This window comes from Rattus norvegicus, chromosome 13 (assembly GCF_021556685.1).
Source record: "Rattus norvegicus strain SHRSP/BbbUtx chromosome 13, alternate assembly SHRSP_T2T, whole genome shotgun sequence".
NCBI classification, from domain to species: domain Eukaryota; kingdom Metazoa; phylum Chordata; class Mammalia; order Rodentia; family Muridae; genus Rattus; species Rattus norvegicus.
In genome coordinates this window covers 48,903,175-48,930,797 of record NC_141546.1, presented here as the reverse complement: position 1 = coordinate 48,930,797, position 27,623 = coordinate 48,903,175, and the positions used below count along the sequence as shown (strand labels likewise).

The following is a 27,623-nucleotide window of genomic DNA, read 5'->3' as shown; positions in this document are numbered from 1 at the left end:
TATTACTAGTGAAGCTTGAATGGGGTCTATTTGGAACTCATGGAGAGTTCATGGTATATTTACACTTGTTGCTGTAATATGGGTGTGCGTGTGCGTGCGTGCGTGCGTGTGTGTGTGTGTGTATGCGTGCGTGTGCGTGTGCGTGTGCGTGCGTGCGTGTGTGTGTGTGCGTGTGTGTGTGTGTGCGTGCGTGCGTGTGTGTGCGTGTGCGTGCGTGCGTGTGTGTATGTGTGTGTATGTGTGTGTGCGTGCGTGCGTGCGTGCGTGTGTGTGTGCGTGCGTGCGTGTGTGTATGTGTGTGTATGTGCGTGCGTGCGTGTGTGTGTGCGTGCGTGCGTGTGTGTGTATGTGTGTGTGTATGTGTGCGTGCGTGCGTGCGTGTGTGTGTGTATGTGTGTGTGTATGTGTGTGTGTGCGTGCGTGTGTGTGTGTGTGTGTGTGTGTGTGTGTGCACGCGCATGCGTTAGCTTCCTTGTGTGGAAAAGAATGAACCTCACAGACTCTTGGACACTATTAGATGTTTAGTAATGATGGCAACTGTTTACATGGCATGTGACCATGTTCCATGTGGTGGGCATTCTTTCCTAATTGGGACCCCACAAAGTCCTTACAATTATTGACATGGTATTTTCACAGGTGAAGAAGCTTATTAAAGAGATCACTGGACTATAATAATAGGCCTGGGAGTTGAGTCCAGGAATTCCCTTTCCATAGTCTATTTTTAACATTTAACTAGCATAGTGTTCTACATAGGTTTATATAACTATTTGTTTAGTATCTTTTACTGTATAGGATATATGGAATATGTGGGGCACGAATGTGATATCGACCAGTATATTACAGAATTTTGGCTGTACAAAACTATTGAAAATATGTTGGGAAAAGGATTTCTTGTTAATAGGTCCTTTTAGGATAAAACTGTGTATATTGACTCACACTGGTGAGTCTGAACTTCCTGTTATGTCTTTGTGGCTTCCATGCTTTATCATCTTGGGTTGCAGAGTTGCCTGCTTTTTTCCCCTAAGCCACGGATCTTTGCCCGAGCCGTGGCTTTCAAGCTGTACTCCTGTGGCTTGTGAAACACTTGTTTATGGGCACAGAGTGATCTGGAATTAAATACAAAAATCCCTCTCCGTGGAACAGCAATTTATTCTACAAGCCAAATTGGCAGAAGAATAGACCTTTGGGGGGCTGTGGCTAAGACAGGTAGCCAAGATAGGAAGGAGGTTTCTAATCCAGACTCATGCTAATAAATAGAATGGTAATGAGAACACTTCAGTGAGCTCCTTGCAGTTTGTATTTTATACTTAGTCTAATTCGGAGTGACCAATCCAATTTTACTTAATTGTCTACTTTACTCAAAGAAAATATTTGGAGGATTAGACTAATAACAAGAAATATGCGTTAAAATTATTTTTAGGGAGATGGGATCAAGAACTACCCATGATTTATAAGCAAAGTGGGATCTTATCCCTGGCCCATGAACTCAATTTTAGATACTTCTATATTGGTAGATAGAAAACATTTATTTAGTTGGTTCTACAATTGAATATGCAATATTAAATAAGTCATTAGATTATACCTTAAAATTACATTTATTTATTCGTGTTTGTATATGAGTGCTATGGTGCTTGTGTGAAGATCAGAGAACAGTTTGCTGGAGTCAGGTTTTCCTTCCAACGCGTGAATCCTAGAGATTGGACTCAGGTTGTCAGGTTTGGTATCAAGCACCATTTCATTGACCAACTCCAAAGAACAAAGTGTCCACGATAGAGCGCAGTGCTAGGGCCCGCTGTCCAGTGTGTACTTGGCCTCCAGTGCCACAAAACAAACAAAAAGAAGAATTAAAGTTATATATATATATATATTGTTCTAAGGGGAAAAATTACCCTTGGCCTTTTTACCAGTACTAATAGGCCTCCTTTATTGTTCCTCAAAGTTAGGACTCTCAGGAGCAGAGAGTAGAGACAGGGCAGTCACAGCATGAGTCTTCTATGTGAGGATAGTGCTGGCCTTGAAGAGTGTGCCGGCATTTTAATCTTTTCAACTCTATTTAACAACTTTAAAGTGTTAGTGTTCACATGTGCGTGCACATGTGTGTGAGTGTGGAGGTCAGAAGACAGTTTGTGGTGGTTGGGTCTTTCCTTCTACTCAGATTGTCAGGTTTGGCGGTCAGCATCTTACCTACAGAGTCGTCTTGCAGGCTCATAATTTTGAAATTTAAGTATTATTAATTCTTAGGCCATATTGCATATCGTGTTTGTTGGTAAGGGAAGGAAGATGTTCTCTGGTCTTAATTTATAAACATGTAGTCTTGAAATAAATGCTAGTCTTCTGAGAACAAAAGTCATATTCAATGTGACAGTTAATGGGGGATTTTGTTTTTTTGTGTTCTAAGAAAGAATCTCACTATATAGCTGTAGCCGCCTCAGCCTCACTGTGTGGCCAGGGTGGCCTTGAACTTGTCAATCCTTCTGCCTCAGCCTTCTTGACTGCTGAGTTAGGGGGCATGTGCCATTACGTCTGGCTAATGGAAAATTCTTCTCTTCTGCTGTCTCTTGGCCATCTGTGTTTGAAAGGCCACTGATCTGTGTCCAGAGCCCGCCTGACCAGTGAGTGCATAGTCAGATATAGTTCTTACCATCTAAGAGCCAGACATTCTCTGCCAGTGGAGTTCTGAGTCTTCCACTCAGGACTGATGGCAGCTGGAGTCACCTGTCACAGTGTAGACTGCTCTAATGGTTCTCAGTTAAGCAGCAGTCACATTATATGATGTTTGGAATGGGAGACAGGTACTTGGAAGGACTTACTGAAGTGCCAGATCAGTCAGTCTTAAGGACCGTATGTTAAAGCCTCTTGTAGTATGATCTCTGATGGTGGAGATTTCCAAACTTACTAATACAGAACCTGTATAATTTCTTGGCGTATGACGAAGTTATCTTACAGGAGCATAAGGATAGTTTCTGTTTTGGTGTTCATCCAGAATACCTCCAGAAAATCTGGATGTGGTCACACAAACCTATATTTCTACTACTTGGGTGGTAGAGGCAGGAGGATCAGGAATTTAAGGTCATCCTCCATACATAGTGAATTTGAAGCCTGGCTACATGATATCCCATCTCAGCCTCTCCCCCTGTTTATGGGAGAACCATTAGGTTAGATCTGTCAGGGCTTTACGATTTGAGCTAAGCTTGATTTAAAGAAGGAAAACATTGTATTTAATGGATTATTTTGAAGAGCTGTGTAATCTTTGGGGGAAACTTTTCATTTGCAAAAGAGGGAATCAGTGACTGCTGATATTGTCCGTGAATGTAGCAAGAAGTTGAGAGTAAGGCACTCTCTCGATTTGGACTCCCTAATCTGTGTCAATTTGATGTTTCCTAAGGCTTCTGTAATATACTGCCACAAACTTGGCTTCTAACAACAGAAAATTATTCTTCCTAGTTGTGGAAAAACAGATGTCTGAATCCAAGGTATAGGTAGGGCCATATTCCTTCTTGGATTGTGTGTCTTATCTGTATTTCTTCAGCTTAGGATGGCGAGCAAATGCTTCCAGGAGCATTGGCTGTACTCCTTGAGACACTGCTTTCAAGTCTTTTGATTTTTATGATTCAAACTCTACTTTTGGACATGACAGAAATGGTAATTGCAGGGTGTTTGTTAGTTTTGTTTTGTTTTAAGGAACCACCATGCTGTTTCTGTAGAGACTATACTATTGTACACTAATGCAATGGACACAGGTTTAATTTTTTCACACCAGGAAAAAAACTTTATTTTCTGTTAATTTATCTATAGTATTTTTGAGACAGACTCTTGACTGTGCAGCCTCACTTTCAGATCACACTATTTAGACCAGGCTGCCCTGAAATTCGAGATCTGCTGTGGCTGCTTTCTGAGTGCTAGGATTAAAGCCTGTCAACTGTAGTATTGATTTGCATTTCCATAATGATTGGTGATTCTAAGTACTTTCTCATGTGTTTTTGGCCATTTTTAAACACAGAGTAAAGTCTGTTGAAATCTTTCCCCATAAAGTTTGATTGCTTTTGTTGAGTTTTAAATGTGCCCTATACATTCTAGATATGTCTTTATCAGGCACCTGGTTTTCAATTTTTCTCTCTGTTCCAAGTGTAGTCTGAGGCAACTGTCTTTTGGTGTCTCCAGACCCCTAAAAGTGACAGTACCTTTTCCATCAGGATTTATTGAAAATGAGGCAAACACAGGATAAAAACAAATGTAGGAGTTAGGCTCTACTGAACCTAGCTTGTTCAATAAGCACCAGAGCTGGACTCTGTGAAGGGTTGTCTGCAAGCAAAAAGGTAGCCTTAGAGTTCTCTTGGGACACAACAGCAAGGTCAGCCTTGCAAGCCAGCACTCAGTGGTGCTGACAGTTGGAGGCTATTCTGGGACCCAGAGGACTTTGTTTTGTAAGGCTCCCAGATTAACTCTGGCTTTAGTCAACCCAAGCCACTTCAGCCTTCGATCTAGAGAGCAGTGTTAAGTACAGTAGAAAGATCACAGTACCCATATTATTGATAAACGAGAGTGCTTTCCAGTAGAGCTCCTCTTTATTATATGGTGATTGTGAAACCCTTTATTTATCAAGCAACTTTTGGAATATAGTTCTTTTGGGCTATGAATTAAGTACATACCTCCATTTCAGAGCTTAAAACAATTTTTTAAAGTAGTATTTTGTGTGTCTTTAGGAATACAAGCTAAGAGGAAATGCACTTAAGCCACCGATTTGACTTGAAGCGATAATGGTTAACACCCAAAGATTGTTTAGCTTTCTTCCCAAGGAAAGGAATGAGCTCCTGTCTGGAGAATTCAGTACAGCTCTGGGCAGAGGCATGGGCAGAGTTTGCAGACGGGTGAATCCGCTCATGGTCCATCTGCAGTCATGAGTCAGCAGCACAGCTGCAGATGGAGTGGGCAGAGGACATCTAAATTTAGTCCTTATTCACTGGAGAAGAGCTCAGGGAGCATCCTCTCCCTCTTCCACCCTCCGGCCATACCCTCCTGGAACCAAGGCAGGTGGGTGGAGCAGAGGCACTGCAGAGTCCTGTGGCTCATCACTAGCATGGTTCCTCCTAGTTCAGTCATCTAACTCCTGCATCTAAGAATCCACAGTACTCTGAAAATTAGAGAATCTTCTGAAATTAGATACACAAATTCCCATGTCTGGCTAGTTCTGAGACATTTTAAATCAAATTACGTTCTTTCCATAAGTACTAGTAAGAGCCATGAGAGCCATGGTGAGTGAGGATTAAATACATTTGGTGCATGTGGCTGTTAAAGTATTGGCTTAAAACAACGCCAGGAACTATTCCCAAACTCTCCGAGGTGGGTAGATTCACAGTGCCTTGGATGGGTGCACTAGACTTTGGTTAGGTCCCCCAGTTCAAGGCTATGTGCATCAGCAGAACCCTGTTCTGTCTGACTGCAAAAGCTGATCTTTTAACAGTGTGTGTCATGCACTTTGTAGAGGGATGGAGTGTGGTTTGAAGAGTTGGGGTACTCTCTCTGAAGTAATTCAGAGATTGTTGTTTTGCTTCAGACCTCCCCCAACTGTGTCCATTGTGTTCTCTCTCTCTCTCTCTCTCTCTCTCTCTCTCTCTCTCTCTCTCTCTCTCTGTCTCTGTCTCTCTGTCTCTGTCTCTCTCTCTCTCTGTCTGCACTCAAGTGGCTATAGCATTTTAACTGAAGTATATAAAGAAAATGGAGTCTCACATAGATATATACTTGGAAGCAGAAAGGGTGTTTTAATAGACTGCTCAGTGTCAGTTACAGTTACTGTTCTTAAATAGTTATCAGAAGTTCCAGCAGCAGAAGTAATTTGCTTTTTCCTTTTTTTCTGGTTCTCATGTATCTAAAGTTATCCTTGAACTTGCTGTGCAGCAAAAGATAATGCTGAACCTCCTACCTCTACCTTTCAAGTGCTAGGATTACAGATGTGCACCATGCTGAAGAAGCTGCAGAGAGAAGCTTTGCACATGCTGGGCAGAGTTCTGCCAACTGAACTATATCCCCAACATTGTTAGTTTGTTAAATGCTAGTTGGAAGTGGAGACTGAAATTGTATCAATGCACTGTCTTACTCTGTTGCGTTAAAACCCATCAATCATCTGGATGTGGTGGCATATGGCATTAATCCTAGCAGTTCGGTATCAGAGGCAGATGGATCTCTCTGAGTTCAAGGCCAGCCAGGGCTACATAGTGAGACCATGTCTACAAAACAAAACAACAGCAAAACCCATTAATCTAACTTAATTTTTGAATTAATCTGATGCCTGATTTTCTAACACTATGTATTTAATATTTGAAAAAACACAGGCTCGTTGATTTATGTAGGTCTTCTGAGTGTAGATACATTTCATTATAAGATACTTACTAACTGATCACACTTGTAGACCAGTGGTTCTCAACCTGTGGGTTTTAGCCCCTTTGGGAGTCACATATCAGATATCCTGCATTTCAGATGTTCCCACTACAATTCATTGCAGTAGCAAAATTACAGTTATGAAGTAGTAATGAAACAATTTTATGTTTGGGGATCACTATAACATGAGGTACTGCATTAAAACGTGACAAAGCTGGGAACCACTGCTGTAGATATCCCACTGTAAGTATCAGAAGATTATCTGGAAACTGTTGAGCTCTTGACAGTGGCTGTGCTTCCCAAAATTTCGTTTTTCATTTGCATGGTCAAATTTTATTATAGCAACAAAAATTCTTTATTTTCTTTGAGACTTTGTTTATTTTGATGTTTGAATAACAAATACTTTTTTGTTAGTTACTGTTTTCTGTACAAATAATATATTTTGAAAAAGTGGCTAATTCATCTTTCAACCCTACCCAAGTACTTTTCCTAGAAACAACCATCAGATTGCAGGAGCCTCAATAGGACTTCAAGTGTGCTTTCCATTTTGTCACACAGAAGTATTAAAAAGACATCCTTTCAAAGGCTTAGTTTTAATTGTTAGTAATCTTCTTAAATGCTTTGTGTATGGGATGCTTTGTCTGTATGTTTGTCTGTGACCATGTGCATGCAGTGCCAGAGGAGGCCAGAAGAGGGCATTAGATCCCCTGGAACTTGAGTTACAAATAATTATTAGCTGCCGTGTGGGTACTGGGAATCAAACCTGGATCCTCCGGAAGAACGGCCAGTGATCTTAATCACTCAGCCATTCCCCCAGCCCCTAAACAATCTCTATCACTTCATAAAAGTCAGTTTTAGGTTAAGTGGTCTCTTGATGCAGTTGCCTTGATTAAATAAGGTGTATTTACCCAGCAGCAGATTACCTACCATGGCTTTGGCATCATTAGTGCAAATGTCAACACAAAGAGAAAACAATCAATTTTCTAGTATTATTGAAAAGACAAAATTTATTTTGCTAATGAATTCTAATTCTAATGTTTTAACTATTTATTTGAAACATGAAGGAGGGGATTCACAGGCAAGTTTTCTTGTTTTTGACCTTATAATTCCTCATCATAGCTCAGGGAGCTATAAACTTGTGACTGTGTTCTGCTTCAGCTTCCCCAGTGCTAGGATGCAGGCATTTAACCGCTATGCTGGGCCATAGGCAAGTTTTTAAGAGGTAGTCTTATTTCCTTCTAGGTCCTGAATTTTCCTATTTGGGAATGTCTGAGCCTGAGTAATTATCTTTGTCAACTATTTTTTTTTTTCTTTTTTGTTTTTATTGTTGAGACAAGGTCTCTCTGTGTATCCCTGGCTGGTCTGAAGCTCTCCCATGTAGACCATGCTGGCCTGGAACTCATAAGACATTTGTCTGCCTCTCTCTCCCCAGTGCTGGATTAAAGGTGTGCACTGTCATGCCAGCTTCCTTTTTATTCTGTGTTAAAGTAGCCTTTTTATTTCTCTTCTTCCTTCCTCCTGCCTCTCCTCTCTCTCTCTCTCTCTCTCTCTCTCTCTCTCTGTGGTGTGGTGGTGGTGGTGGTGGTGGTGGTGTGTGTGTGTGTGTGTGTGTGTGTGTGTGTGTGTGTGTGTAGAAGCCTAAGGACAACCTTAGAGCAGCCTGAGGACAACCTGATGTAATGTCCATCCTCGTGTTTTGAGGCGGGGTCTCACTGGCCTGGAGCTTAGTAGTAGGGGAAGCTGGCCAGCCAATGAGCACTGTGAATCTGTCTATCTCTGCCTCAGAGCTCTGAAATTACAAGTACATGCCACCATGCCAGCTGCTTTACATAGGTTCTGGAAATGGAACTAGCCCTGATTTTTTTTTTAAATTTATTTTTGAAATAGAGTGTCACTATATAACCAAGCTCAGCCTTGAGCTCTTCTGTAGTCTTTCAAATGCTGGAGTTCTGGTTGTGTCCCACCATGTCTGGATCAACCAGATTTTATTTTGATTATTTTTAAAGCTTTTTAAAGACTTAAAGCCCTTTATTAAACAACAACAACAACCTTGTGTTTTTCCCTACTTGCTGTGATGAAGGCAGAGAACAGTATGTCTGCAACTACAAATACACTTTCCTGTATCATTTAAGGCCATTTAGAAAAGCATGTGAAAACATTTCTAACATTTTCCTTTTATAACAAAATGCTGCAATAGCTTACCCATTTACAATCCTATAGAAATCATTTCATAGTTAATCCTATTAATAATGAGAATAACATCTAATAGTGCTTCTAAATTGGATGTCATAGTTCAGACGCTTCCTAGGAAAAATGACTAGTGCGTCAGATCTACTTGCCGCTGTCCAGAGCACTGTCTGTTCATAAGAGGGCTCAGTAAATACTTGTTGAATGAATCAATGGGCTTTTCTTTTCAGGCCTGTATTGATGAGAATTTGGACATGGTGAAGTTTCTGGTGGAGAACAGAGCCAATATAAACCAGCAAGACAACGAGGGCTGGACACCCCTGCATGCAGCAGCTTCCTGTGGTTATCTCAACATAGCAGAGTGAGTGAGCGTCTGTTGTGGGTTCGATGCACATTCCTCCTCTGCTTCCCAGAAATTGAATTTCACAAAGAGTTATGAAGTTCTCTAAATGACTACAGTAGGAAATTGACTCTCAAGAGCCAGCTGACACCTATCTAATGCACAGCTCTTATCGCCAATGTTTGCTTCTGTTTTCATGTAATTCATAATTTCTGGACTATACAGAGGCAGCATTAGCCTGGTACGCTGTCTGGCTAATTTCTAAACAGCTTGTGAGTTGTAAACTTTTTTTTAAGTTTTCTATAAAACTGGTTTTTTGTTTGTTTGTTTATTTGTTTGACTTTATAAATATCACTGCCATAAATGGCAAATTGGAAGACATGGGACCAAGGCAAAGCAGTGATTGGCAGCGTGTTCCACATTGGTTGAATGACTATGGTTAATACATTAGTAGCTGTTGACCTCTGTGGGACCAGGTTGCCCAGCACAGGGTAGAAGAATTCTGACCACATGGCACCTAGCATATGGGAAGCACAAAGTAGGTGTATAGTATATGGAAGGGTGATCAGGATTTTATTTCTACTTAGGAAAGAAACATTGGCATTGAAACATCTTTAAAATTTGTAGGGCAAATTTTGATTGCTAAAGTCAATCTAATGAGGATAGACTGTGGTCTTTCGGGAAGCATATTAGTTAAGTCTGTCTAAATGATATGATTGGGGCTAGCACTTTTCTTTTCCTTATTAAGTAAAGGACAGACAGCCGTGTAGAGGTCTGAGAGCTGCATTTCCCTAGGTTTCCTGGAGTATCTCTAAGTGGCTGGGTTTCCTTTTGACCCAGGGGTTCTCAGTTGGAGAAGTTAAACCCAGGGACTGTCAGAGCAGAGACACATGAGGCACAAGTGCAGGTGGTGGACGAGGCTGTCGCTTTAGACGGTAGGTAACTGGATTGGCGCCACAGCCAAGATCTCTGAGTAGTAGAGTTTCCCTGGTTCCTCACTCCTCTCCCTGCTCTCTAACAGTAAAGATCTGTGACCTCCTCACCACGCAGACTGCCTGCATTTCAGGCCCATACAGAAGCTCTGGTTCTCATTCATACTCACTGATGCCAGTGCTCCAGTACATAGGTGCTAAGATGACTTCTTTGTCCATTTTGGACTTAGAACATTTATTTAAGAAACAAGGCTTATCAGCTTCTCATTTGTACTTGAATGTGCCTTCAGGTGGAATGTTTGAGATTGAGCCACAAAATCTCATTATATTCAACAAGTCATTTTTAATCCGTCTTTCTTTCCTTTCTCACTTATCTAGGACCAGCTGAGTCTTCTTCTTCTTCTTCTTCTTCCTTTTTTTTTTTTGCATAGCTGAGTCTTAAAACTAGAATAATATGTGGTACTATCTTTCTGGGAAGCTGCATATAGAGAATTATTGTAATGCCTTTTGCAGTTCCTTTAGCTCATTTTAAAAGACAAGCATAGTTCCTTTGGAAATAAATTTAAAATTAGAAATTCTTTGCTCAATCAAATATTACCTTGACTGAAGTAAGCTTATTAGTGACCAACACAAATTCTGCATAAATGTCTGACCATAGTGAACTGATCCACTGGAATCCACTGCCGATGTGGATGGAGCTAGAGTTAGCATGCCTCGGTTTACCTTGTAACACACATTATTATTAGACAGGAGTTTGTTTTATTCTTTATTTGTAATATTTCAATGTAACATAACAGAGAAATAACATGATTATTTAAGTGGGGATTGAAACAGAGCCATGGCTCAGAAGTTGAGTACTGGCTGCTCATATATAGGACCTGAACTGGATCTGTAGCACATGGCTTTCTACAGCCCTCTACTATTACAGTCCAGGGGATCTGGCACCCTCTCTGGCTTCCACGGGCTGTGCACACATGAGGTGTATGGGCATTCATTGGGTCAAAACATACAAAATAGTAAAAATATTTTTAAAAAAATTAATTAGTGAGGGGCAGGATATCACTGTGTAGCTCTGGACGATCTTGGGCTCCATTTACTAGGCAGCTCTTGAACTTCAGTCCTTCTGCCTCAGTAGCCCAAGTGCTGGGGTCACAGATGTGTGCTTTCTCCACATTGGCATCTGTTTGTGTCTTGAAGAACTTATACCTTAAATTTATTTCTAGGATAATTGCCAGCAATGACCTGCAAGGGAGGGGAATGAAGGACAGAGAAAGTGGCTTTATGTGGAGACCCACGGCCATTCTCTTTCATGATCCTTGGTGATCCTTTATTGCCACATATTTCTACTCTGTATGGATGGGGTGTGTGTGTGTGTGTGTGTGTGTGTGTGTGTGTGTGTGTGTGTGTGTGTGTGTGTAGAGTTTATTTTTTCCTCATTTTGGGTTCAAGGAGAATACTATTAGCTGCATTATTCCTAGTGGTATTTAATTCAGGAGCAGCAAATTGGCCCAGGCACTTAGCATGAGTTATGGTTTATTGCAATGCTAACATATTTTGAGTTTTTTGAAAACATATTTTACTTTTGTGTTTTTTCCCTCCTTAAGAGAACAACAAAGGGAGCCAGTGAAATGGCTCGGCAAGCACAGGCACAGCCACCAAATCTGAGTGCCCTGGTTTGATCCTTGCAGCTCACCTGGTGGGGAAGGAACTGATTCCTGGAAGTTGTCATTGGCCCTCTTTTGTGGTCTTTAGCATGCTCATGTGCACATACACCAATAAACAAATAAGGGAATGAATAAGGAAATAGATAAGTGTTAGGAAACAGTAGCAAAATACCTTTACCAATGATCAGCTGGTCTTTCCAGGGACTTGTATGGCTCTAACAGCAGTTCTGAGCCTGTAGGAATAGCTGTAGGAATAGCTCATCCCGAGGAGTGGAGCTGGATGTGAAGGGATTGGGGAACTGGTAAATTATTGCATTTGATTGCAGTGTATATTTCAGTGCAACCGATATTTATCATGTACTCATTTGTATATACTATTTATATATTGATTTTTTTTCAGTGTAGAGGATGCATGGTTGAATGCTCACTTGGCTTGAGGGGAAGAAACCAGAAAACAAAAACTATCAGCTATAGAGAAGTGAAGGAATAATTAGATACAATGCTGGCATTCAGTAGATTTAAAAATACAGTAGCAGCAATTAGCTTTAGAGTTGAGTAAGGTGTCTTTCCCTGAGTCTCTGAGGGATGAAATGCCATTGAGCTGTTCTATTGCTGTGAAGAGATACCATGACCACAACAGCTCTTATAAAAGAAAATATTTCTTTGGGGCTGGCTTACAGTTTCAGAGGGTCAGTCCATTATCATCATGGTGGGAAGCATGGCAGCATCCAGGCAGGCCTGGTAGCTGAGTGTTCCACATCTGGATCTTCGGGTAGCAGAGAGAGAGACAGAGAGAGAGACAGAGAGAGAGACATAGAGAGACAGAGAGACAGAGACAGAGAGAGAGACATACAGACAGAGACAGACACACAGACACAGACACACAGACTGACTGACTCTAGTTTGGTATGGGCTTTTTAAAACCTCAAAGCCCACTCTCAGTGACACACTTCCTTCAAGGCCACACCTTCTAATCTTTTCAAATGCTACTCCCTAATGACCTAGTACTCAAACTTAAGAGCCTACTGGGGCCACACTTATTCAAACCACCATAGGCTGTATATATGTAGAGTTGATATATCAACATTTTTGAGGCCCTATTATTATTACCAGGCACTGAGAAAGCAAAGTTCGACTTTTAATTTCAATTTTATTGATTTTCTCCCCTCTTTTGTGAGCTCTCAAATACACTAGGCATAGATATATTGATTTTATTTTAAGTCTAACCCATCTAAAAATGTGTTTTTTTGAATATCATAGTAGCTTAATAAATATTGATTGAATTGTTGATGTTTACTGATTTGTCGAATAAATTGAAGTAAAATTTACATAGTTTTTATTTCTCTTTTAAATACCTCTGAGTATCTGATAGTACTCCTAGAATTATTGGGATTCTAACTGGCCTAACACTAATTTGATTTAGACTTAAAAGACTGAGACTAATAGTTTCTGCCATACATTAGTTATGTGATTTTGAGAAAATCACTTTTTTTCTTACTTACATTTTTTCCTGTGAAAATTACTTAGCCTATTTTAACCTTGGTTCTTTAAATTTTTTTAAATATTTAATTTGTGTGTATGTGTGTGTAATGGTTTGCATATAAAAGTCAGAGAGCCACTTGTCCCCCTTCACCATGTGGGGATGGAAGTCAGATGGTTGGTCTCGTCAGCAGTCCTCCCCAACTATGTCACTCAGAGCCTCTGTTTCTTAAAGGGTAGAGTCATACTTTTGTTTAAGATTGATCTGTGTCTGTGTGCATATGTGTGCAGAGTGGGGAGGAGATGGGAAAAGAGTAGGGAGAGTGCTGAAAACTAAAAGATGAGGCAAGGCACTAAGGTTATCGCTTGCTCTTCTCCAACATTCTGTGCAGATTCCGAATCTGCTTAGTTTTAAACGTTTCTTCTTTAGTAATTTAGCTTACTTTATGAATGCAGAGTTATATAAATGGCTTGTTTTGTGGAAGTATAATTTGTTCAAATTCTAATACCTGCTTTTTTCTTCAGCTTTCACACCTACAGCAGTACTACATAGACCACCTGACACTGTGAATATTTAGTGGGATCCTGTTACATTGCTTTTGAGCGTTCTTATTTATAATACTTGAAGTATGGTATTTCTTTCTGAAAATTCATTTGGATCCTAGGAGGTTGTGGGGGTGAGGACTGCATGTCTTCCCTATTTTACCCCGTAAGACAAGCTCTCACACTGTAGTATAGGTTAGTCTTGAACTCAGCATGCAGGCCAGGCTGGCCTCAATCCTGAGCTCCTCCAGCTTCTGCCTTCCAAGAGCTCGGATTACAGCTGCGAGTTGTACACCTACCCTGCTCCCCATAGTGTTTAGAAAGACTTTGAATTTCCAGAAGTGCAAGAATTGGTATGTAGGAAATCTTGGCGTTGTTCTTGTTGGGAAATGGAGGAACCTATGGTCTTAATATCAAAGGCTATAGGGTGTAAAATGAATAATAAATGAATAACGAAACATCTCATCTGTACCACATGTAAAACCCCAAGTATGCCTTGATATCAGATTGACAGAGACCATGTTGATTTTTGCCATGCAGGTATTTTATTAGCCATGGAGCCAGTGTGGGTATTGTGAACAGTGAAGGGGAAGTTCCTTCTGACCTTGCAGAAGAGCCTGCCATGAAAGATCTTCTTCTGGAACAAGTAAAGAAGCAAGGTAATTAGGACTGAGCGGCCAGCAGAGGCCCTTCTCACACTGCCCCTTACAGAACATGAGCCCTCTCCATCATCACGTGACAGGACAGGGTTAATTCTGTCTTCACAGCACTAGTCATCAATTACCAGTGCATCTCCTTAATAACTCGCACAAGCGTAGGCCAAATGCCCAAGGATGACCAGGCTTTCCCTGTCTTTGCTGTTCCAAGGTTGTACACCCGTCCTCTAGTTAGGAGCAACCTGAGGAAGACTGTGGTCTGTCCTTTCTGTGTGTGTACATTATGTTATCTCTGTGGCTCAAGATTGCCTGAAGAAAGGCTGGAATACAGTGTGACCAAACCCATCCTGTGACTTTGGGGGGTATCCTTTCCCTGTAAGCCTGCAGGTGGCACTGTGAAGTTATTTATTAAGCCCTCTGAAAGGATCTTTAGTGTAACTGTGGAAACTATTCTGATAGTTTCTTTTGTTTGTTTGAGGTTTTAAGAGGCAGTGTTTTCATAGCTCCATGTGCCTTAGCTCACCCTGTAGCCTGGACTTCTCCTCAGACTTGCAACAATCCTCCTGCCTCTGCCTCCCTATGTTGAGATTATAGGTGTGACTCACCATACGTGGTTCTAGAACTTTCTTGAGGTAAGAAACCTAACCTAGAAGAATATATCCTGAAATTGTATGTTCTTATTTTGTAGTTTTAGAAGAAACTCATTTCAGGAAGTAGGGTGGGGGCTCTCCTATCACACACCTCAAAGTCATGTTTTTTTTCTTTTTATCCACGGTCTTGTCTAGGCTGTCCATGGAGAGCTGCCTCAAATCTTCTTCTCCATTCCAGTATTTCAAACATGCATCACCACACCTAGCTTTTAAATTCTTACATGTAAAGTTACTGAATATCCATGGACAGCAGGTCTTAGGATTCTGATAGAACCATCATGGACCTCTGGACAGGTCTGGGATGATTAGGGACAGGGAAGGCTCTTCTAAGCCACCAAGGTCATGTCCAAAGCTTTGGTGACTTTAGAACACTTGCTTGTTTATTGTTCAAAGCTGCCTTGGTGCTGCGTCAGGGAATGGAGTAGTATCACAGACTGGAGGGCTAGTGAATCTGACCCAGTGACATTAAGTATGTGACCTCTTATAGAAGTTATGCACAGCTTGCCTCACGTGGTGGCTACTCTAGGTTGTGCTATTGCTGAGGTCCATATTTGGTTTTGTGCTTTACTGAATCAGAGTTTTCTATGCTAACTTAATCCTCCCACCCCACTCTTTAGCTCCTAAAACATATTTTTTTTAAAGATTTATTTCTTTTATAAATATAGATGTTCTGTCTACCTCTGTACACAGAGGAGGGCATCAGATCCCATAGGACTACAGTTGTGAGCTGCCGTGTGGGTGCTGAGAATTGAACTCAGGCCCTTTGGAAGCGTAGCCAGTGCTTTTAACTGCTGAGCCATCTCCAACTTCCACTCATCCCTCCTAAAATGTTTTATAGTATACAAGTTTAAAAGTAAGTTTTAGGTTGAAAGCTAACTTTGTTTATTTTGAATTCTGACTCTTCCTTGAATGCTTTGTTGAAACAAGCATTTATGTGTGCTTTACTTCACAGCCCTGGTAGCTCTGCCGTGTCTGAGTGGGCGTCCTCTTCACCCTATGCGTTTCCCACACCAGACAGGCGATTTTTCAGCAGCTCACAGTAGCTTATTTAGGAGTCAAAAGAAGACCAAAACACAGATAAAGTCTACTTATGAGCGTGAAACCTTTTGAATGGGTGTGTTTGTGTTCAGAACATTTTGTTACTTTGTAAAGAATGTTCTTTCCTAAGGCCATGTTTACTGGCCTAGCTATTGGGGAGTTGATGGCTAAAGGGAAGAACTCTTTGATTATCTCCATATGATCGATCATAAGGGAAACAAAGTCTACATTGCCTTAAAAGTAGACTAGCATTGGCTTCAGATCACTTTCTAATCTCAGGGTTGCTCTATGTGGCTTCTGGTAAGAATATACAAGTGTATATATATATATATATGGAAATGAGCTTTAGGAGTTCACTTTTCTACAGCATATCTTACCTGAAACAAAGACTTTGATAGTATTCTTGTGGTGTAATGAGTGGAAAAGAAAAGTGCCAAGAGCATCTAGGAATTCTAATGGGAGCTCTGCCACGGTGTGTTTGGGCCATATGCAAAGCATCCTGTGTATAGTTCCTCATATGGCAAGTGAGGTTTATAGTTACTCCACCAGAGTGTTGGGGAACTAAGATCATATAAAATATTAGAGGACTTTGGCACTTGTAACTTCATGCAAATCTTATAAAGTAAAAATAGTGTATCCTCTGGCTTTTCCGTTCTGTTGTAAAGTGTTAGGTGTGTGCTCTTCATGAATGTGCACCACACAGTGTTGAGCCTGGCTTATTTAGCCTTGGCAATTTGGTGACACAAATGGCATTGCCTTAGATTTGATGAATTACCAGCTTGAAGGGGAAACTGTTATTTGTGGTAATATTTGTGTGTTATTAACCTAATGAAACATCTTGTCAGACATGGGTGGAGCTTTAATACGGTGCTGTCTGGTGTCTGACCCCTGCAGGAGTTGATCTGGAGCAGTCGAGGAAGGAGGAAGAACAGCAGATGTTGCAGGATGCCCGCCAGTGGCTCAACAGTGGGAAGATAGAAGACGTGAGGCAGGCTCGCTCTGGGGCCACAGCTCTGCATGTAGCTGCTGCCAAGGGTTACTCCGAAGTCCTCAGGTAAGGAACTGCGTACGCTGGAAGACGGTGACATGAGTTTTAGAAGTAGAAATCTTTAACCATGGTGTATTTTCTTGTTGTCGGATTCTTCTCGCCCTGTAAAACTTCCTTATATTTTGCTGGTGTTCCTCCATAGGTGGTCTTCCTTCCTGTCTTACTGTTGGTCGCTCTTCCTGTATGTATGCATGATGTTAGTTAGACTTGAAGCACAGCGACACAGAAACATGTCTTTCAGCTCTGTGATTTGCCATTGGTTCTCCTGAAACCTTCTCTGTGACTGTACAGACCTTGACCTTTCTGGTTCTAAGATTTAGACCATTTCTGGGCTCATTAGGTCAATTATAGATCTTGAGTATACAAGATCCAACTTTACTAAGAGAATTATAGAGTAGTACATGCCTGTGTACATGCAGGCATGCACGTGTGTGTGCGTGCATGTATGTAGGTAGATGGCTCATCCCTGGGTAAAAACATCTGCAGCTAAATCTGATGAGGTAAATTCAATTTCCTACATGCTAGAGAGACAGATTCCTCCAAGTTGTCCTCCTACCTCTACTTGTGCACTGTGGCATGTATGTACCCCCCCAACGTGCACACATGTGCACACACTCAAACATGCGCATATATACATATGCATATGCATGCATGTGCACACACGGCCGAGCACACACATGCAAACATGTGCATGCGCGCGCGCGCACACACACATACACACAGACACACACACACTAAAGAAATCACTTTAAAATGTAATTTAAAAAAGCAAGAGAATTAGACTCTACTATTTTCCCTGTTTTACTTTTCTTATATTCATGCCTTATCCGACTCTTGGTGTTTAGTTTTGACAAGATTTCCAGAATACATGTTTGTGTTAGGTTGATAGAAACTAACCAGCACAGTGTAACATGGGCATGTGTAGGGAATGCCATATGCATAACCTTACAGTTCAGTGAAGATCATAAGCAATGCCCGAAGTGAGTAATATGCATTGTAGCCTGTCCCTTAGAAGGCAGAAGAAATCACAGGGTGTCTGGAGGTTAGCCTGCATCTGAAATATTAGTGGAGCGATAGCCCGTTTGGTAGAAACGTATACAGTCAGGCCATAGATGTACTTTTGGGCTTTCTTCTAGACTTCTCATTCAGGCTGGCTATGAACTCAATGTTCAGGATCATGATGGCTGGACTCCTCTTCATGCTGCTGCACACTGGGGAGTGAAAGAGGCTTGTTCCATCCTGGCAGAAGCCCTCTGTGACATGGATATCCGGAACAAACTGGTTAGTGAGCCTGAGCCTCTAAAAGGGCAATGACATCAGGTGGCTGGGTGCCTAGCACAGGCTTGATGTCCTGGTCAGTGGCCAGGACCTCGCTGGGGCTGCGGTGTCCTCTACTCCCGCTCCTCTGCTCGTCTCCATGGAAGTACAGTTAATACTGAAGCAGAATAAACCCCACCAACCCCCCTCTGCATCTACTGTGTTACAGCCCCTAAGAAACAGCAAACGACTAAAGATATTTGCTCTTGACGACAAATAAACTTTGAGAGGCCCAAGGTCCCTGTCTGTGGTGAAGTACGAAAGATTTTACTATGTTTCAATTCTGAGTCTTTTAACTGCTGAGTTCTCAGCACACGGACTCCTTTAAGAACAATTTGTAGTGGCAACGATTGTCCCATTTTGACTAAAAGTGGTCCTATTAGCCTCACTTCAAACAACTTAGAACCCTGAGACTCTTACCCCTGTGTCTCAAAGGAATCCAGGCACACGGTCCCGTCTTTCTCCCACAACTCCTGACTCCTAGTCTCGCTCTTAGATTATACAGAGTGTGCAATTGTTCCCGTGTTCCTAAAAGAAGTAACTTGCCTGGCTCCCTCCTCCTCCTTAAAGGGAGAGCATCCCTGTTAGTCTTCAGTGTGGGTGTGACCCATGAGCATTCACTGAATTCATCATCACAGTAATACTTTACAAGAGGTATGAATAGGGATTCCCCCAGACTGTTCGTCCAGCATTACAACTGGTGTAGTGATTTCTGCATCGTTTTACGCCACAGAACTCTGTGTTCGAAGGGTTTGCTGTTTCAGATTAGGAAGGCGGCTATAGGTTGGGCATCTCCAACCCAAGTCTGAAATCTGAAATATTCATTCATAATCACAGACTTTAGGAATACTGATATGAATACCAAGTAGAAAACTCCAGACCACGAAAGCACAAAGTTACTTAAACTATTATAAAAATCATCATTGGGCTATATTTGTACAATATATGTGAGACAAATACATTTTATGTTTATACTTAAGCCTTAGTCTCAAGATGTGTGCGCATGCGTGCGTGCGTGCATGTATTCTAAAGTCGAAGCACTTCTGGTCCTAAGCATTTCAGACAAAGGAGATTCAGCTTATAGTATAGGTAATAAAAGTCAGTAAGTAGGGGTTGGGGATTTAGCTCAGTGGTAGAACGCTTGCCTAGCAAGCGCAAGGCCCTGGGTTCGGTCCCCAGCTCCGAAAAAAAGAAAAGGAAAAAAAAAAAAAAAGTCAGTAAGTAAATAGAGAATAGACCCTGAAACAGTCACATGACTTCTGCTTCTGTTTCTCTCTGCCATGGTGCCCTGTGTTCTGCTAGGGCCAGACGCCATTCGATGTGGCCGATGAAGGCCTTGTGGAACACTTGGAGATGCTTCAGAAGAAGCAAGATGTGGTGAGTTTGGTCGATGCTTCTACAGCTTTTCTAGCAGTTAGCAGTTACTCTGTGTGTCTCAGTCCCGTGGTTCAGTGTCATTTGCTCAGCGTTGAACTGGATATAGCTATACTTTACAGATGTTGTTCCCATCAGAAACTGTCAACAGTATGTTTGAGAACCATGCTGTAAAAGGCTACATACAATAGCCTTCAGGCAGCTACGGTCCACTGCAGAGAGGAATGTATTTCTTTCTTTCCTTCTTTTTTTTTTTTCTTTTCCTCAAGTCAGGATTTCTCTGTTTAATAGTCATGGCTGTCCTGGAACTTGCGCTGTAGACCAAGCTGGCCTTGAACTCAGAAGTCCACCTGCCTCTGCCTCCTGAGTGCTGGGATTAAAGATGTGTACCACCACCACCCCACTGTATTTCTTTCTTTTTTTTTTTTTTTTTTTGTTTCGGAGCTGGGGACCGAACCCAGGGCCTTGCGCTCACTAGGCAAGCGCTCTACCGCTGAGCTAAATCCCCAACCCCCTGTATTTCTTTCTTAATGAGGTAATACTGCAAAGTTGTCACAAGGTGTTGGACAGTACTTGGTTAGTAGTGATTCACACTTACTTTATCTGGAGAAAACATCCAGAATTTAGTTCTCTTCTCTTTCCTGCTTACTTCAAAACCTTTATTGATTGTTTCTGCCTTTCTCCTGGTGCTCTGCAGAAGGGCTGCATGTGTGATCAGAAAGCCACCAGGACACAGGGAAGCGTGGCCCACTCCCATTTTCTGCCAGTGAGGAATTGGACAGAGGAATAAAATTAGTATGGACAGAAAGCACTGGTTTTCGTTTTCCCCCGTTTGCATGTAGTGTAGGGCGAGGGAGCTTAAGTTTAGGACCAATCAATGTAGGAAATAGAGTGGGTTTCGATTCAGAACTATTTGACTTAGTTGTGAAACACTGGTGTCTCTGACGTGAGGGGTGTTTGGATCATTGTTGTTACTTTAGGCTCAGTTAGAAAGCTACATACATGAACTTCAGACAAACAACGAACAGTTCATGTTTTCTCTGCTGAGTATTCAGGATCACTTGTGTGGGAGTGCAATCCAAAGGCAGTGTTAACACCAATGATAGCAGCATCGGCCTTCCTTAGACTAGTGCTCCACTTTGCATAGTTAAGTTTTTGTGTTTCTGTAAAATCTTATCATCTGAAGTCATTTTTAGACTCACATAAAAATTGCAGACAAACATGCCCTTTAACTAACATAATTGGGTTTTAGACATAAATGATGTCTCCTTCAACCATTTGATTTCATTCCTTAGCCCAGGCTAGTCTGAACTTACAGTCTTTCTGCCTGAGCCTTCCTAGTAACCAGTATGATGGCCTACACACCCAGACTCAGCTTCCCCACAAAACCTTGCTATTCTAAAGGAGCCAGTGTTTTTCTTTGTCTTCTACATAACCTTACCATATGTTACATGTAGTTTTATGCTACCACCTTTTACTCTGGGATAGGTTGCCCTACTAGCTCCCTCCTGGCTTCCCTTTTACTCTACCTGCCTTTAGCTCACCACTCTACCAGTCCTCTCCCAGCTTCCCTGAATCCTCGGATAAAATACACACACACAATTTGTTACTTTACAACTTGCCTTCTAGGCACAGTTGCTGGGTGTTACTGGAAAAGCATATCCTTACCAGGTTTTTATCTCTGTCTTTTCACTTACTTTAAATTTCAGTGGCTTGTCCCACCTAGCCCTTGCCAAACATCCTTGGCCACCCCCCTGTAGCTAAGACCACACATGGTTGCTATGTTCTTCTTCCTCTAAATCATAGCAGAAAGACCTCTCTCTCCTTCCTTTTGTCTACTTTTTCTTCTGGGACCTGGACGTTCCACCTGTATCTTCCACTCAGCAATTGGCCCCCGGCTTTCTTTACTGACAAATCAAGAGCCAATTGGGGGATAAGACATTAGCATCAGAGCATCCCCCTTCAGATATAAATATATGTTGTCTCGAGTACACATCTAAGTACCAGACCATTTTCCCCTCAGGGCTTATTTCCATATAGCGTCTGTGATTTCTTTAGAATTATTGCTAACTTATTTTGCTGTATGAATCATAAAGCATTCTTCCCAGCTTGCTTTTGGCTCTTAACCCTTATAAGCTAGGCTTTTCTTTTCTTTCTTTCTTTTTTTTTTTTTTTTTTTTTTGGTATTAAGGTTTGGTTTGGGTTTTGAAGGAATAATTTTCTTGAATCTCCAGCAGCATAGTTTCCTTTTCTATTTTGATAAGAATTTTCTTCTGTTACTTTCTCCTGGGGACAAAGTAGTATGCAGATTGATGATGTGTTTGTCTTTTTTTTGTTATGTCTTGTTTTTTACTTTTTGTGTTTTCAGAAGGGTAGTCCCATTTTGGCCCTTCTCAATACTATTGATTTTTCACAAATTGTCAACTTTTCCCCCTTCTCTCTATTTTCTTAATTTCCAGCTTCGAAGTGAAAAGGAAACACGGAATAAGCTTATTGAGTCAGACCTGAATAGCAAGTTTCAAAGTGGACTCTTTAAGAAGTAAGATACAAGCTTACTTGTATGCAAGGAATTGAGATGCCCTGGATGCTGTGTGTGTGTGTGTGTGTGTGTGTGTGTGTGTTTTACTTGAGAATTTTTATATTAAAATGATTGTGTGTTTTATTCAGTCCAATGATCTTCAAAGCATGGGGATGTTTGTGGGCAGGGGAAGTAGCGCTGAGCTGGGCCTTAAGATGAATGAATGTGCATACACTGGGAGACTGTGCTGGCAGCATCTCTTCTAGCCTAGCCCAGGGGTTCTTAGTCCTGCCTGCTCCCCTCATTATACAGGGGTTTCCTCAGCTCAGAATTTGTCTCTTTGTCAGCCACTGTTTCGATCCCTAGCAAGGTTTGTGGGATGTAATAGGACTCAATGAAGATTCGTGTGGTGATTTTAAACCATTTATCTGCTCTACTAGCGTCTCCTCATGGCTCTCCTCTGTCTGTGCGTTGAATGACAAAGTCTCCTTGTGTCGTGTTCTGACGTCAGTAGTAAACCTTAGACTGCTGAAGAGTCACAGTCCAAGAGGACAATGCACAGGAATAAGAAGGACCGTTGTGTTTTACTCTTGCTTCTGCATACAGATTTATAGATTTGCTCACTTTATTGTATCTGACTGTCAGCAGACTTGTGTCATTTCTCAATTTGCTTTCAAATTGTACTTTTAATTTAGCAAAGAGAAGATGCTTTATGAAGAAGAGATTCCCAAGTCCCAAGAAACAGAGGAAGAGAACAAAGAATCCAGCAGCTCCAGCTCGGAGGAGGAGGAAGGGGAAGATGAAGTTTCTGAATCAGAAACTGAGAAGGAGGCAGGTAGGATAGAGGCCCTTCGTGTGCACTGCCTGTCAGGGGGTGGTCAGGCCTCACAGGCTTCCAGAAAGAGTTTGAAGTAGTTCCTAAGAAATTGAATTGCTAATGACAATGTGCTTATAGAAGCCTTGAGCTCAATTAAAATATACCTGCCAGCTCTGATGCAGACATATGGTAAGGTGCATGGAGAAGTCTTGCATGAAGGAATCCTTTGTCCTGCCTTCTGCCTTTAGATTGATAGGTCAGCCATAGAGACTAGATTCCAACAAGGTAGTATGCTGAGAGGCATAGGGTTTATAAGGATTTAAGTTATTTTCTTTTTTAAAATTCTTTAATCTTTTTTTATAGTCCAAACTTTATCCCCCCCCCCCAGTCCACCCTCTGACTGTTCCACATCCCACACCCACCCCCACCATCTCCAAGAGGATGTCACTCCATCCCCCCACTCCACCAGACCTCCCCACTCCTGGGGCCCCAAGTCTCTTGAGGCTTAGGTGCATCTTCTCTGAGTTCAGACCTGGCAGTCTTCTGCTGTATATGTGTTGGGGGCCTCATATCAGCTGGTACGTGCTGCCTAGTTGAGCCCAAGGGTCCAGGTTACTTGAGACTGCTGGTCTTCCTATAGCGTCACCCACCTCCTCAGCTTCTTCCAGCTTTCCCCTAATTTGATGACCACAGTGGTCAGCAGCTTCTGTCCATTGGTTGGGTGCACATATCTGCATCTGACTCCTTCAGCTGCTTTTTGGACCTCTCAGAGGACAATCAGGATAGGCCCCTGTTTGTGAGCGCTCCATAGCCTCAGTACTAGTGTCAGGCCTTGGAGTCTCCCCTTGAGCTGGACCCCACTTTGGGCCTGTTGCTAGACCTCCTTTTCCTCAGGCTCCTCTCCATTTCCATCCCTGCATTTCTTTCAGACAGGAAGAATTGTGGGTCAGAGTGTTGACTGTGGGATGGTAACTCCATACCTCACTTCATGTCCTGTCTTTCTGCTGGAGGTGGGCTCTACAAGTTCCCTCTCCCCACTGTAGGGAATTCTATCTAAGGCCCCTCCCTTTGAGTCCTGAGAGTCTCCCACCTCCCAGGTCTCTGGTACATTCTAGAGGGTCCTCCTAAACTCCTAATTCCCAAGATTGCCTGCTTTCATTCTTTCAGCTGGCCCTCAGGGCTTCAATTCTGCCTTCCCACCCCCTCCCCTAATGCCTGATCACATTCCCCTCTCCTCTCTGTCAGGTTAATATTTTCAACATGTTGGTAAAAATTTGCATGTAGTTACTATGTGATTCTGCTTCTCTAAACTGAATTCTATTTTTTTTTTCCTATTTTGTAAGGCTTCTTCAGTTCCTGAGTGAGGGAATTAATGAAAGGAAAAATCAGATTTACCTTTATAACTCTTGTTAATAATACATACATTTATCCTTCATGCCCATGGGAGATTGTCTAGGAGATAACCAAAATATTTGGATGTACAAGTCTTTCTCGTGTGTGTGTGTGTGTGTGTGTGTGTGTGTGTGTTTGTGCGCGCACGCGTACGTGTGTTTGTGCAGTGTTTGTGTTGAACCTGTGTAAACCTGCCTGTGTATTTTAGACTGTCTTACTGCTGCTTATATTACCTGGTACAATGTAAATGATTTCTACATTATATTGCTTAAGAATGGAAAGAAGAAAATATGAGAATACACATCTGATTCTAGGTCATGGTTTTAGCTTCCAGACATTTTCAGTTCATGGTAAGTTGAAGGACTGAAACTGTATCTTAGTTGTTTGGCTTTGCTGATAGTTTTCTTAATCTTGGGCAAATACTGCCCTTTTCGTGTCTGAAGCTCATCAACTGTCACAAAAGAAAGTTAGAGTTTTATAGAGAAGGCAAGCATCACATAAGTTTTCAGTAAAGGAGAACTGACTTTATATTTATAGAGCCTTAGATTTCCATTCAAGAATTTAGTATTTTTATGTATATGGTGTTTTGTGTGCATGTCTGTGTACCACATGCATGCAGTACCTGTGGAAGCCTCAGATCCCCTGGAGCTGGAGTTACAGATGGTTGTGAATGTCATGTGGGTGCTGGGAATGGAACCCAGGTTCTCTGGAAGAACAGACAGTGCTTTTGACTGTTTATCCATCTCTATAGCCTCTTAAAATAAAATAAAAAATCTATTATTGATCATTTGTTGTTTGTTCTGGAAATGCTGGTATTAACATCACCAAAAGTTACAAATGTGTATTTTTTGTTATTTGTATTATTTACTGAGTACTGTCATAGTCTAGTGTTCACACAGTATCTGGAATTCATATTTCAGCTTTCTCTATGCTACACTTTCTTGTTAGCCACTATGATATTAGGAAAATGGGAGGAAGCCACCCAAACTGATGCTTTTGCTTCCTGATTTATATTCCTGCCTCAGGTCTTATTCCTAAACACCATGACAGGGGTTGGGGATTTAGCTCAGTGGTAGAGCGCTTGCCTAGGAAGCGCAAGGCCCTGGGTTCGGTCCCCAGCTCCAAAAAAAAAAAAAAAAAACACCATGACAAAGAGTAAGTTGCAGAGGAGAGGGTTTGTAGAGGAGAGGGTTTGTTTGTTATGCTTCCACATCCAGGATGGGGATGGCACCACTCACAACGAGCTAGGCCCTTCCCATCAGTCACTAGTTAAGAAAATGCACAGCAGGCTTACACAACAGGCTTGTCCAGGTGGCTTGCCTATAGCCTCATCTTTTTTTTTTTTTTTTTTTTTTTCTTTTTTTTCCGGAGCTGGGGACCGAACCCAGGGCCTTGCGCTTGCTAGGCAAGCGCTCTACCACTGAGCTAAATCCCCAACCCCCCCCCCCCCCCCCCCCCGCCTATAGCCTCATCTTAGGGAGGAGTTTTCTCTCCCTCTCTTCCCCTCCCTCCTCCTCTCTCCCCCTCTCTCCCTCCCTCTCCCTCCCTCTCCCTCCCCCTCTCCCTCTTCTTCTCCCTCTCTTCCCCTCCCTCCTTCTCTCCCTCCCTCTCCCTCTCCCTCTCTCCCTCTCCCTTTTCTTCTTTCTTCTTCTCTTCTCCCCTCTTCCTTCTTCCTTCTTCCTCCTCTTCCTTTTTTTTTCCTCCTGAAACAGTTTTTCTTTGTGTAGCCCTGGCTGTCCTAGAACTCACTCTGTAGACTAGGCTGGCCTGGAACTCACAGACATAGACTTCATCTGCCTCTCAAATGCTAGGATCCAAGGTATGTACTACCGCTGCCTGGCTCGGGACATTTTTGTAATTGAGTTTTCTTCTTCTCCAACCTCTTAGTTTTGTCAGGTTTATATAAAACTGGTACACAGACCATGCCCATACTACTATTGGAACAAAATGTTGACAATACCCTCATGATTAAAGTATACTTCTGTTCACAAATCTTCTATGGCCAGCCCCCTCATTCTGTTTTTGTCTGCAGAGTAAGTTCTAAACCCTGTAGTTTAGCCTTCAAGGCTTCTAGAGTATGGCTCCAACAGACATTCCCAATGCTCTGCGTAGGCAAGGGCATATTGTAACTAAATTGGATTGCTTCCTTTCTCAAATATGACCTTAGCATTCCTGGCCTTGAGTGTTTATTTTTACCTTTGAATTCTCTTCATACCATCAAAAATACTTGCTGGGTGAATTCTTTTAGAAAGTGTAGGGTCTAGAAGATTGAAGTGTTTTACAGAAAGTTAAAACAATTTGGCACCTGTATTAATTATCTTATATTACAGTGACAAGTACCTAAGAGGAACTGTGTAAGGGGAGGGAAGATTTATTTTGGCTCATGGTTTCAAGGTTTCAGTCCACAGTCAACTGCCTCCATGCTTCAGAACTGTGGTTAAAGAATGTCATGGGAGGGGATAGATGTGAGACCAGAGCTGCTCCTAGTATAGCAGCCTGGAAGTAGAGAGACAGAAAAGGGTCAGAGACAATATACTCCCAGTGCCCTGTTCACCTCCTATTATCTCCTAAGGGTGCTAGCAAATTCTTAGTGTGTCAGTGCATATCATCAGTCAGGCAGAGCCCTAGGATCCGTTCGCCTCTCAGTGAGTATATACAGTAAGTAGGGACTGAGTCTTCAGCTCCTGAGCCTAGACCCGGGATGGCTATTCTTATCAACTTGTTGGGGTCTAGAATCACTTTGGAGGCAGATTTCTCAGGTTCATAGGTCGTGTCTGTGAAGGACTTTCTAGATTAGGTTATGGTTGAGATGGGAAGATGCTCTGTAAGTTTGGGCGGCCCCGTTCCATAGGTTGGGTTTCTAGACTATAGAAAGAAGGGCAGGCTAGCTGAGCATTTGTCCAACTCTGTTCATTATGCGGCCAGCCACTTCTGCTCCTGCCCATTAGCTTTCCGTTCATGATGGGCTACATATCCCAGAAGTGTAAGCCACAACACCACCTTCTTTAAGTTGCATTGTCAGGTCTTTTGTTATGAAGCAAGTAAGTAATACAAATCCCTTTCTGTGTTTTTCTACCCTGTGCTTTTTACTCCGTTTCTCTGCAGCATGGTGCACCTATTTCTGTTCTAGTCCTTACCAGTTTTCCTGGGAATACCGCGTTTGTTATTTTACTCCAGGCTTCAGCATATGGCAGCCATCCGTATTCATTAAGTGGTTCTGTTGACTATACCTAGTAGGGGAATAGCAAGCACTGTGTAATAAAGTACAGGTCATGGGAGAGAAGTAAATGCAG

At 42.0% G+C, this 27,623-nt stretch overlaps 1 protein-coding gene across 16 annotated transcripts in view; it reads left to right on the top strand.

The window, feature by feature from the left end:
* Positions 1-27,623, top strand: part of Ppp1r12b (protein phosphatase 1, regulatory subunit 12B) — a 197,918-nt gene that overhangs the window by 38,113 nt on the left and 132,182 nt on the right. For 15 of the 16 annotated variants that reach the window (XR_015635213.1, XR_015635215.1, XR_015635217.1 and 12 more), the window contains 7 exon segments: positions 8,793-8,923; positions 14,061-14,179; positions 16,759-16,918; positions 18,049-18,193; positions 19,532-19,606; positions 22,063-22,142; positions 22,817-22,956. Coding sequence is in view for 10 of the 16 variants with exons in the window: in XM_087580776.1 (XP_087436902.1) it covers positions 8,793-8,923; positions 14,061-14,179; positions 16,759-16,918; positions 18,049-18,193; positions 19,532-19,606; positions 22,063-22,142; positions 22,817-22,956 (850 nt within the window). In the remaining 6 variants the exon portion in view is untranslated. 16 annotated transcript variants of the gene reach the window in all.